General features: G+C 46.3%; 1 protein-coding gene across 16 annotated transcripts in view; it reads left to right on the top strand.

Moving 5' to 3' along the window:
* Positions 1-12,370, top strand: part of ELN (elastin) — a 68,803-nt gene that overhangs the window by 32,401 nt on the left and 24,032 nt on the right. For 10 of the 16 annotated variants that reach the window (XM_072640187.1, XM_072640186.1, XM_072640189.1 and 7 more), the window contains 11 exons: positions 1,438-1,509; positions 3,195-3,224; positions 3,910-3,981; positions 6,054-6,095; positions 6,690-6,758; positions 7,253-7,297; positions 8,720-8,800; positions 10,324-10,386; positions 11,244-11,381; positions 12,045-12,098; positions 12,225-12,362. In XM_072640187.1, the coding sequence (XP_072496288.1) occupies positions 1,438-1,509; positions 3,195-3,224; positions 3,910-3,981; positions 6,054-6,095; positions 6,690-6,758; positions 7,253-7,297; positions 8,720-8,800; positions 10,324-10,386; positions 11,244-11,381; positions 12,045-12,098; positions 12,225-12,362 (804 nt within the window). The remainder of the gene's footprint in view (positions 1-1,437; positions 1,510-3,194; positions 3,225-3,909; positions 3,982-6,053; positions 6,096-6,689; positions 6,759-7,252; positions 7,298-8,719; positions 8,801-10,323; positions 10,387-11,243; positions 11,382-12,044; positions 12,099-12,224; positions 12,363-12,370) is intronic. The other 6 variants (XM_072640188.1, XM_072640194.1, XM_072640198.1 and 3 more) reach the window with 2 other exon arrangements.

Below are 12,370 nucleotides of genomic sequence, written 5' to 3'. Positions count from 1 at the left end.
TTTTCCCTCCAGGTTTTGAGGAGGAAGCTAATGAAAAAAAAGTCTTGGGTTTCTTTTTCTATGTCTACTCTCCTTTTCTTAAAATCAGAAGATGTAGATAGATGATAGGAGGATAAATGATAGTTAGGTGATAGACATAGATAGATGGATGGATGGATGGATGGATGGATGGATGGATGGATGGATGGATGGATAGATGGATGCAAAGATAGAGCATTTAATGAGAATTTACTATGTACAGAGCACCGTGCTAAGTATTAGGAATACAAATACAAGTAAAGTAATTTCCTGTCCTCAAGGTGCTTACATTCCAACATACAGAGGTACCAGAAATGGCAGGAGGGGACAGGGCTCTACATTATGGTGTCAAGATGGCTAGAAGTGGAATGGAGACTGGTTCTAGATAAGGCGTGCCTAAAGCTCACTGCCTCTCATGGCCTGGAATCCCAGGATCAGAGTCCAAGGCTTCAGGGGCCTGGAGCGGGGAGTAGACAGGCATGACGGCTGGCAAGGAATCAGCATGGTATAGATGGCTGTCTTTATCAGTCTGGTCACAGACTGATCTCTGAATTGCGCCAGCTGTCTCACAAATGCAGTTATTTACAAGGAGATTGGGGAGAAGGAATGTGGATGGCTCCCTGCCAATTGTCCCCACTTTAGGAGACTCAGCCAAGAGCTCATGTCCTGCTCCTACTGTGTCAGAAATGTGTATTTCAGTTTTGAAGGATAACACATTTTGTGATTCTGGGTGTGTTGGGAATGTAAAGAGGCCGCATCATCTTTTCACCCTCCCACATCTGAAATCCCCTAAAAACCCTGTTTCCAGACTGGTTTTAAAGCTAGTTCTCAGAGAGAGGGCCCCTCTTTCTCTCACCTTCCTGGTGTCCTCTTCTACACTAAATGCTGAGGGGGATACCCCACGGTGCAAAGCATGATCTCTGCCCCCAAGGGACTTGACTGGGGGGGGGGGGTAAATGATAGTATTGGTAGCTAACACATGGTACTGTTTTAAAAAAAATTCTTTACAAATATTATCTCATTTGATCCTCGCAACCACCCTGGGAGGGTGATATTATTATTATTTATATTTAACAGATGAGGAAACTGAGGCAAACAGAGGAGAAGTAACTTGCCTAGGGTCACATAGCTAGCAAGTGTCTAAGGTCAGATATGATCTCAGGTATTCCTGACTCTAGGTCTAACGCTCCATCCACTGAGCTTGACACTGACAGTAGTAACCATTAGACCCCAGAGAAGGGAGAAACCATTGTTGGCTCCTGCAATCAAGGAAGGCTTCCCTTCCCAAGGGTGAGGCATGGGGTGTGCCACACAGAACAGGCAGGACTGGGTCTTCTCTTCTGGCTTAGGGAGTGAGGGGTGGCTCAGATGGGTATCTGCTCTTTTGCCTTTAGTGAACATGCCTTCTTTGTGTTTCAGGAGCACGATTCCCTGGGGTAGGGGTCTTGCCAGGTGTGCCAACTGGAGCTGGAGTCAAGCCCAAAGCCCCAGGTATGGAACTAACTGCAAAAACCACCTGGAATTCCACCCATAGTCAAGCCATTGCCCCTAGTGCCTTCATTCCGTAACTCTAACAAATGCTGGAGAATTTTTGGTTTATCTTCATCAAGCAAAGATAAAAAAGAAGCAATTCCCCCTCTGTGTCTATAGTAGCATTTTAAAAATTGATGAAATCTTAATTAAAGGGTCATGGAATCCCAATCAAAGTAATAAATCTGTCTAATGGTGGGATTTTAGTCATCAGAAAGGACCTGGGGGAAAGGTATAAGGGGTCTTGTTGGGACAGTGGGGGAGAATGACATAATTGAATTGTCTATCATCTGAGTCTTCCCCCATCCCATGTTTCAGCCCTTAAAAGAATGATCTCTCTCTATAGCCTTTCAATCCACTGAACCGCTCTTGGAGAGCAGGGCAAGGTTTGTGGTTCCAATTTTACGTATGAGGAAACTGAGAATAGTGCAGGTGAAATGACTTACCCATCGTAATTATACACAGTTGTATATGTACATAAGCCTCAGAAATGTAAGTTTACCAAACTATTTAAAAAGGAATATTTTTTCCATTTAAAATATTGTTTAGCTTGAAGCTTTGTTGGTACAACTGTCAGATCCATTAAGGTTTATGATTACTTTTTGTAACAGGAGATTGTTTTTACAACTGAAATGATATTTCCGCTAAACAACATATAGTAAATGTTCATACTTGATAAAAGTTGGCTGTGTATAGTTTCTGTAAGTTGTACTTGCTCAAAAAAAGGTATAATGCTCTAAGGATAAAATATTTCTAAACAAGATTATCTGTGCTTTTTTCTGATCAATTATCAAATTGTCTTTTATTTGCTGCAGTTCAGTAGTTACTAAAAATGTGCTCTTTTTTTTTTCCAGTTTTAGGGAACTGAAGCATAATTAATTAGTTCAGTTTAGAATCTCAGAGTTCACATTAAAGAGTAGGATTTGCTGTTATCCAAAAAAGCCCTTTCATTATAATATCCAATTTTCTATTGATTATCAGATTAATATTTCTATTAAAATATCCCTGAAACAATATTTCTGAATTATACAAATAAAGATCAAAAACCAAAACTCATAACAATCCCCCCAAAAAAGTAATTACATATAGCCATGGTGGCAGAGGCAGATGTCCTGAAAGTCTAGCATCCTACCCTCCATCATATTGCCCGTTTTCAAGGGCGACACTCCGAGTTTTTTCTTGTCCATACTCCTCAGCTCTTTTAGGACCAGACGCTTGGTAAGGAAATTTCATAGCGTCCCACATGGAGTGTTGGTCAACATTGACAGGATGCATTTGCATGAAAACTGAAGATATCTGCGTATTTTAAATAATCTGAGGTAGGGTCACCTGCCCAAGATCTCATAGGTGGAATATGATAAAGCAGGATTTGAGCCCAGGTCCTCAGACTCCAGAGCCAGCTACTTTCCACTGTTTCGAATTGAAACTGTGTATACACAGCACCAAATGTCAACAATTCAGATAAGAAACATTCTTTCTTATCTGGTTCCTAAGCCAACTCCCTTCCCCCTCCATGGGCCTCAGTTTCCTCCTCTGTAATATGAGGGTTCTGGACCAGATGGCCTTTTCGCCCTTACAGTTCTGACATCCCAGGATGCTAGGACATCCTCATGGGCAGGTAGTCACCAGTTTCTCTTTTCTTGCAGCAGGTGGTGGAGCTTTTGCAGGAATTCCAGGTGAGAGAGCTGCTCCTGTTCCTACCCTCACCTGGGACTTCCCCAAGCCAGGGGTTTAGGCTCCCACCTCCTCCTGGCTAAGGGGAAAAGCCTCTTTGGGGCCTTAGACAGCAATGCAGAGCTTTCTGTAGGGCTCTTAGACAGGGAAAGGACATGAGAACCCCAAATCCATTAGTCAACAGTCTTTGACCAAGGGTCTGCCATGTAGCCCCATGGTGGGTACTTTGGGGGAAACAAGGCAGACAGACACTATTGACCCAGAAGAATTTCTGGTCTCATTAAGAAGCCGGGATTCTCATCCATGAAAATAAAAATAAGCAAACATAGGCTGTCAATGCCAAGGACCAAAGAGAGTACAAAAATTAATGCTGGATGTTCAAAGAGAGAGGTGGAGTTCAGTGGGGGCTGGGATAGTAAAGGAGGACTTCCTGGAGTGGGTGAACTTGAACTGGGTCTCAGAGATCTGATTTGGAGAGGGGCTGAAGGAGGGAAAAGGCATGGCAGAGGCAAACATTCAGAGACAAGAATAAGTTGGCGTCTGGGGGAGACGCTAAAGAAATCAGTCTGGTGTGAGTGTAGTTATGAAATTAACAAATGATGGAAAGCCTGGTTGGGACCTTTGTTGAATGGGGGTGGGGGAAGGACAAAGAGTAAGTACTTCATTCTTTTTTCTTCTTGTTTGTAGGAGTTGGACCTTTTGGAGGCCAGCAGCCTGGAGTCCCCCTAGGCTACCCTATCAAAGCACCCAAGCTCCCAGGTAAACCACGAACTAATTGGGAGTTTGGGGTAGAGGCTCAGAGCTAGGGCACTGGTGATGAGGATAAGTTGACATTTGAAGAGTTAAAACACTTTGAGGTTTACAATGCACTTTACTCAAAATATCTCCATGAAGCCTTAAAACAACACTGAGCTAGGTTCTAGAGGGTTTATCTGCATACCCATTTTACAGATGAGCCCCAGAGAGTTAAAGGGAATCGCCCGTAGTCACAAAACTGGAAGGTTTGTACCCAGTTTTCCTGAGGTCGAATCTGCCAGAGACAAGATTTGAAAACTGGACCCTGACTCTCTATCTGATAACATCACTTTCATGAGCCTTATCCTATTCTCTGAGATATTTGGGAGAGCCCACTCTCTCAGAAGACAATGTGGAGGTGGGACCTCATAGACCAGGCTGGATCCCTATGGAATTTGTTCCTCAGAGAGGAAATGCAGGCTTGGTCCCCGGATGAGAGAACCATTGGGGAAAGGATGGAGTATGCCCTACCTCTGTGAATGATCCCATCTCCTTCCCAGATTGCCCCGAGTGACCCTGTTCCGGGCATCATCCAGACTTGGAGAGGGCCCTGCTAACGTTCAATTCAGTCCAATAGACATTGATTAGGCATCTACAATGTGCCAGACCCTGTGCTGAACGTTGGAGCTAAAAGACCAATAACAAAATAGACAAAAACGCAGTCCTATCATCAGGGAGCTTCTAATCTACTAGGTGGAAATGAACACTGATAAGTGATGGGGGTCAATGGACAAACACAGAAGAAATGCTCCAGAAAAATTTGAGGAGGAAAAGAGAATTAACAGCTGAGTGGATCAGGGTGGGCTTGCCAGGGAGAGCATGGAGCCTTGGAGAAAGAAAAGGACGCTGAAAGATGATGTTGAGGAAGCAAAAGCAGGTGTGGAAGACAGTTCGTGCAGAGGTGAGGAAGGAGGAGGTTCTGAATTCAGGAGTCACATGCGCATTGATTTAGAGCTGGACAGGACCTCAAAGTCCAAATCTTTCGTGTTACAGATGGGGAAACTGAGTCTCAGAGAGATTAGGCACCTCAGACGCCATCTAGACCAACCCTCTCTTTTACTGATGGGGAAACCGATTGATTCTGAAGTATCTCTGCCGTGTGATAGTAAAAATCATGGTAGCCTGATCTCAGAGAATGATCTTGGGCATTGAAAAGTTAGGTGACTTGCTCAGGGTCATCTAGTCAGTTGGAGTGAGCAGCAGGATTTGAATTCAGTTCCTCTGACTCCAGAATCAATGGCCTTCGCCCTAGCAAAATGGGTGCTCCCAGACTTCAGAGTCCCAACTCCACCTCTGGAGAATCGATTGCTAGCATTCAGTGCTCTAGTGCTCTCTTTGCCCTCTCACTATTAAAACCTGAGCCAGAGAAAGGCTTCCACCTCCGGGATGATGGGGGTTGATCCCTATGCCAGGGGTGTCTGTGCTCAGATCCCGAACCCTCAGTGGGGGATGAAGGACTCTAGCCCCTGTTCAGAGATCTCGTAGCACTATTGGATTCACAGCTAGAAAGAAGCTAAGAGAGCTCACTTTACTCAGCATATCCTTGGATCTGGACTTCAAGGACCTGAGCCTGAATCCCAGATCTTCTACTAAGTAGTTACTAACTAGCTACAAGTCTACTAATGAATAAGGTCATTAGCTATGATCTTGGATCATTAACTTCACCCCTTTCAGGCTGATTTTTCTCAGCTGTGAAAAGAAGGGGTTGGAACAGATCATCCTTAGGGTCCCTTCCTGTTCTACATCTGGGATCCTAAGAGCCTTGTTTTATACAAGAGGGATGAAGAAATAACTGGTCCAAGGTCACATCAGTTATAAGAAGTCAAGCTGGTCCTATGGTTCTAAAGACAGTGTTCTTTCCATGATGACTCAGGAGATACGCATCCCTCATAAAATGAGAGGGAGGCTGGGGGCAGAGGCTCTTTCCAGTCATCCCTTGGAGTCTGCTCTTTGGGTGGCCCACCTCCTGTGCTCAGGGCTCAGGCCGGGAATGAAGTATGGAGGAATCTCCTGACCAGATCTTGTCTTCCCCTCAGGTGGCTATGGATTGCCCTATAGCACTGGAAAACTGCCTTATGGTAAGTGAATTGGGGCTTTCTTTTATGTCCTGGTCCTAAAGGTCCACCAACATCCAGGGTTAGTCCAGTGTAGCCAGAGGCTAAATGTGCATGGGAAAGGTAGACCAAGGGGACTCACTTGGGCTTTGGAAGCCATGCTCAGTGCAATCAGCATCTGATCTGCAACTTAGAAGTGAAGGTCTTGGGGAGCTGCCAAGAACCCAAGGGGGCAGGTGACTTACCTAAGGTCATGCAGCCAGCATATGTCAGGGGCCCATACTCCAACTCAGGTCTTCTTGACTCTCAAATCCAGTTCTCTATCCACTAGAACACGTAGCTGCTGGGTGGGTTAATAGCAAAGTCATTATTCATAGAGACTTTTCAATCATTCACTGGATCAACCAAGAATTGGTTTAAGTGCCTATTATGATATTTGTCAAGTGGATCATAAGGAAAAAATTTTTAAAATTAAGTAAGTATATTTTGGGCCAAGGATGATTCTGGAAGCTCAAAGACAAAAACCAAGGAATTTATTTACTTATTGGGAGTGAGGAATAGTGGGTCCACACACAGGTAAATCAAAGGCTGACACTCTCTTCCTTCCTGCCCTCAAAGGTTACGGTCCAGGTGGCATTGCTGGAGCTGGGGCAGGTGCGGGGAAAGCGGGATATCCCACAGGAACAGGTATGGCCTCATTTTCTGGTTCATCAACAGCATGTGGAAGAGGGCATGGAAGGTACCTACATCTCAGTCCTACTCATGGATCCTAGCCAGACTTTCCTCCAACAGCTACCCTTCTAGACTTGGCCACTAAGATTCCTCTACAGGCCAGTGGGGCTGAGGTTATAGGCAGAATCTCCATAGAGGCCAGCTCCCACCCAGGGTCCCATCTCTCACCTCTCCATGGTGACTCACAAATGCCTTTGGTCACATAGAGTAGGGGTGAGAGTGAGGACGGTCCAATGCAGCCTTTATTTACTGCCGAAGAAGCATCTCAGAGCCCTATCCCATGAGTCTGGGACCAGTCTGAATCTGAAAGTTCAGGGCCCTGTCCCATTCTCTTCACTCTGTTTGAACTTGCTTGTGGGAGGGGTCTCATGGGGAGGTATGTTCTCAGGGTTGAGGAGGGGGCTGGTTCCCACCCCACAATGGCTGAATCTCCTTATTTCCAAATCTAGGAGTTGGTCCTGCAGCAGCTGCAGCCGCAAAAGCAGCTAAGTACGGTGAGTGAACCTTTTGATGCCTTGCTCTGGTCAGACCCCCTTCCCTCCTTTGTTCTCTTAATGAGAGGACCCCCATCTAGTCTTGATAGACTAGTCTCATCTATCTTGTGTATCCCCCTAAAAAACTAAGTTAGAGGTCTGGAAGTTGCAGGTTTCTAGAGGCCTCTCTACTCCAACTTACTAATTTTACAGAGGTGGAAACAGAATCCAAGAGCGTTTCAATGACTTCCCAAGGTTACCCAGCTAGTTATGGGAGATCTAGGATTAGAACCTGATCCCCCTAACTCCTGACCTGGTTTTCTTCCCCTATAACCCAGCACCTCCTTTCTCTAAATTATCTTGGGCAGGAGTTGGAACTGGATTTGGTACTCTTGTCATGTCAGAGAGGCCGCTATGTGGCACCGTAGTGCTAGAGCAGTGAGCAAGTCAAGTCACCCTGTTTGCCTCAGCTTCCTCATCTGTAAAATGGATTGGAGAAGAAAATATATCACTCCAGTTTCTTTGCCAAGAAAACCCCAAATAGGGTCACAGAGAATCAGATATGACTAAACAGCAAATGTCAAAATTGAGAGGGACCTCAAAGGCCATTCAAGCATTTATTAAGCGCCTACTATGTGCAGGCAATGTGCTGGGTACTGAGGAGCATGGGGGGGGCGTCAAAAATAAAATGTCTATCCCTCACCACAAAGAACTTTCACCCCTCCTATCTGAGGACTTGACCCCCTCCATACTCACTAGAGTTCCCCCAGTCTCCCAAAGACTGGAGAAAAGAATGATCCTTACATTTGGAGGGGAGGGGAATGCTAATATCTGAGCAGGACACTCGCTCTACTCAATTGTCATAGACCCAGACCACAGTCGCAAGGGCCCCTAGCCTCCTTTCCTTGGGTTGTCTTCTTAGCCATCTGCCCTGATAGGGAGAGGGGGCTGGGGATGAATGGAATTCTCCAGGAAAAGGGGATTGGGAGGGGGGGCAAGGGCAGACCCAGCGGGAAGGACAGCCAAATCCAAAGGACTGGTTATATTACAAAGTTGGACAACTCTGAGGAGCACTGGGATGAGAACACTCAAACATTCCTGCTGAGGCCCCTCTGGCCAGGGGACTGAGCTGCCTGTGGTTTCTCAGTATGTGACTGTGATTAAAGCGCAATTTGTTTAAAACACACATGTCCCTTAATGAGTGTGTTGAAAATGGGTGCATTGGGGGTTTTGTTGGATTTTTTAATGTTTTCTCTAAGGACCAAGCAGTGGGGTTGCATTTTGCCATTGGGGGTTGCCCCTTAAATGCCTTCCATAGAGCTGAAAGGGATGAAGTGGCCAGCTTTTGGGGGATTCTCCCCAGCCCCTTGCTTGGCCCCACCCCATCCCATCCTTTGCCCCTCCTCGGATGCTGATGAATCAGAGGACTGTCTGTCTCTGCAGGTGCTGGTGCAGGAGGACCTGGAGCACTTCCAGGCTTTGGAGTTGGACCTGGAGGACTTCCTGGCATTGGAGGCATTGCTGGTAAAGTGTTTTTGGGCAAGGGTGGGAGGTGGGGGGTAAGGGAACAAAGCTAAGGAAGGAAAGGACACAGGGCTGAGCTCTGGTCAACGTTTCCAGATTGAGGGTGGACGGTGGCATCAGTGAATGGGTGCTGGAGACTCTGGCTCTGAGTCAGAAGGCCTAGGAGTCTTGGGCAGGTCTTACCCACCCCACCCCCCAGCCTCATTTTCCTGCTCTGTAACAAGAGAAGATTGCACTAGATGCCCTCAGGGGTCCCTTTCACCTCCAAATCTCTAGGTGGTAGATGCAAGACAAAAATGAAACCATCCCTGGCCTCAAGAACCTTGTCTTCGATGAGAAGAAGCAGCATGTACATAACATATACAGGGCATATGAGTTAAATTCAAGTTAATTTTGGGCACTTGCAACAGAAGTGACCAAGAAATTACTGAATGAATCATTACTGAATGAATTCATTAAGGGACTCCTCCCTGCCAAAGGAAGCTCACATTCTATGGGGGGGGGGGGGGGGTCACATATATATACGGAAATAAATGCAGTATATATTCAAATACAAGATGATTTCAGAGGGAGGTACTAGAAATGGGGAATATGGGTCAGGAAAGGTGTTATATAGATGATGACCCTTGAGCTGAGTCTTGGGATCCCAAAAGGCTCAGGTGGGAAAAGAAGGCATGGAGGAGATGGGGTCACTAGTACAACGGTAAAGATAAGGGGGTTGGAGTATGTGAGGGACATCAGGATTAATTTGGCTAGACCACAGAATGACTAGAGAGGAGTGAGGAAGACTTCATTATCCAATGTGTACTAGTCATTACCCCCAATCTACCCTTACAGAGAGTATTTTTATGCATATATATATGTAATTTAAAAAGCAGTTTTAAAACTGTGACTTCCAATCAATTCAACAACTATGTATGAGGTACCTATTACAGAGGTTTTCAATAATTTTGCTGCAACTCAATTATGTACAAGTTATTCCAAAAATTACATGGAACTTATACCTAAAAGCACATGCCAGTCTAAATGTTTGGTGTGCCTCAATTTCTTGGAGGAAAGAAAGAATAATCATGCCACAAGAATGAATGAATGAATGAGTGAGTGAATGAATGAATGAATGAGTGAGTGAGTGAGTGAATGAATGAATGAATGAATGAGTGAGTGAATGAATGAGTGAGTGAGTGAGTGAATGAATGAATGAATGAGTGAGTGAGTGAGTGAATGAATGAGTGAGTGAGTGAATGAATGAATGAAAAAGTAAATAAGTGCTTGAGATCCACTAATGGCCTCTTATTTAGGGCACACTGTACCAGGTGCTGGAACAGATGCAGAGTTTGGCTAAGTACTAATCCCTGACCTCAGGAGGATTGGTCCTTGTTATGTTCTCATGTACATCACCCCCTGAGTGACTGCCTACCTTCCCTCCACCTAGTTCTGGCCTTGGAAGTGGAAGAGGAGGGGCCAGTTTTCCTGGGAAGGCAGGCAGGTCCCTCTGAGACCCTTTTCTCCTTATGTCTCTCCAGGAGCTGGGGCCCCAGCCGCAGCCGCCGCTGCTGCAGCTGCAGCTGCTAAAGCAGCCAAGTACGGTGAGTGTTCTCAGCGCGACTCCCTCCATCCTCTCTGTCTCACCCTCTGCCTGGGTCCCTGAAGCCAGATCCCAGGCTGAGCGACTGAGTTTCCTCCATAAGCCCTTCTGTGATCTTATGTGGTTCAGAGCATTCCCCTCATCTCCATACTTCACCCCAAGGTGGGCATTAGTTTCCCATTACATTCGTATGAGAGGCAGGGGCAGTCAGAGAGGAGGTTTTGGAGGCAGGTAGACCTGGATTCAAGTCTTACTTCTGTGTAACTCTGGGCATGTCCTTCAGCCTCTCAGTTCTCTCAGGGAGGAAAGGGCTCCTTCCTCCAGGGAGGATTTGTGTTTTGGCAATAGGAGGCCCTTGCTATTAAACCCTTTTCAGGGATCTCAAATCCTTAGAGTTCCCTTTGTACCTCTCACCCTGGATTAGGATTCCTCTTCCACTTTGTCATCATCTGGAAGTCTTTACTAAAGTCCTCAGAGATGGACTGGGCATCATGCAGAGTTTTATGGTTATTGGGTCCCAGCCATAAGGAAGGAACTCTGCTGGCCCCCAGCTTTCGGATTCTCAGGGAGCTTGTCTTGATAACAAACCAATCTGCTTCTTTGCACTTGCATTCAGAGATCTTGGTCATCCCCTCTGGGGCCAAGCATAACAGGCCAAATCTTTCCTGGACAGGACAGCTCTTCAGATACTCTTCTCTAAGCTAAATACCCCCAATTCCTCATGTGGCTTGAACTGAGACTGTTTCAGAAAAGGATGACCACTGTTTAATTTCTGCCTTACTCCTGGGCACTTGGGTGCTGAGAGATCCTCCTCAGCATCTTATGGATAGAAAAGACAATTCTCCATTCTCTCAACAGGAGCTGCTGGAGGTTTAGTACCAGGTGTTGGTGGCATCCCAGGAATTGGAAGCATTGCAGGTGTTCCAGGTGTTGGAGTCCCAGGTGTTGGCGGAGTCCCAGGTGTTGGCGGTGTCCCGGGTGCTGCTGGCATCCCAGGTGAGAGCTACAGTTCCTGTATCCAAACATATATGTGACTCTGTGTCTCCGTATAGCTGAGATTGGAGTAGAAGAAGAAAGAGGGGAGGGTGGTCTCCTGAGTTTGAAGTGGTGAAGTATAGTGGACCTGGAACCAGGAAGACTTGCGTTTGAAATATCCTCTGACACCAACTAGCACTGTGACCACAGGCACCTCTATGAATAAGAAGACCCAGGTGCCTACCTCACAATGTTGCTGAGTACCTGAAATCAGATCATGTATGATTTTTCAATGGTCTTCCCAAACCATAAAAACCTGCATAAAGTCAGTGGTTATTTATAGGTTCACAGATGGGAGGCAGCCCTGCACAGTTGACTGATCCCTGGATTTAGGGTCAGAAAATTTGGGTTCAAATCCCATTTATAACACTTCATGCCTCTGTGACTTTGTCCAAGTCACTTTGTCCAAGTCGCTTAACCTCCCTGGGCCTCAGTTTCCTCACTTATGAAATGGACAGATTAGACTAGATGACCTCTAAGGCCACTTCCAGCTGTAGGTGTATGTTCCTGTGATTTGGAGTTTAACAACCACCTAATCTAAACCCACCAGTGCCAGATGAGGAAACTGAGGTCTTTGTTGTCATTATCCTTACATACCTTCTCCCTCCCCATCTCCTTCTCCAGGAGTAGGAGCCCCAGATGCAGCGGCCAAAGCAGCAGCTAAAGCAGCCAAGTATGGTGAGTACCTCCTAGGTTGTTCCTGCCCCTGCTCCTGGCCCCTCCCAGATTCTAAAGGGCACCATGGAGGCTTGAAGTCTCTCTCTCTGTTGGCCACTTGCACCCATGCTACCATCTTCTTTTCAGGGGCCAGGGCTGGCGCTGGAGTTGGAGTTCCCGGTTTTGGTGTGGGCCCTGGAGGAGTTCCAGGTTTTGGGGTTGGCACTGGAGCTGTTCCTGGTGCAGGAGTCGGTCCCGGAGGTATCCCTGGGGCAGCTCTCTCCCGTGAGTTT

The sequence above is a fragment of the Notamacropus eugenii genome, chromosome 2 (genome assembly GCF_028372415.1).
Source record: "Notamacropus eugenii isolate mMacEug1 chromosome 2, mMacEug1.pri_v2, whole genome shotgun sequence".
NCBI lineage: Eukaryota > Metazoa > Chordata > Mammalia > Diprotodontia > Macropodidae > Notamacropus > Notamacropus eugenii.
The sequence above is the reverse complement of the archived record's forward strand: the minus strand, read 5'-3'. Positions and strand labels throughout refer to the sequence as shown.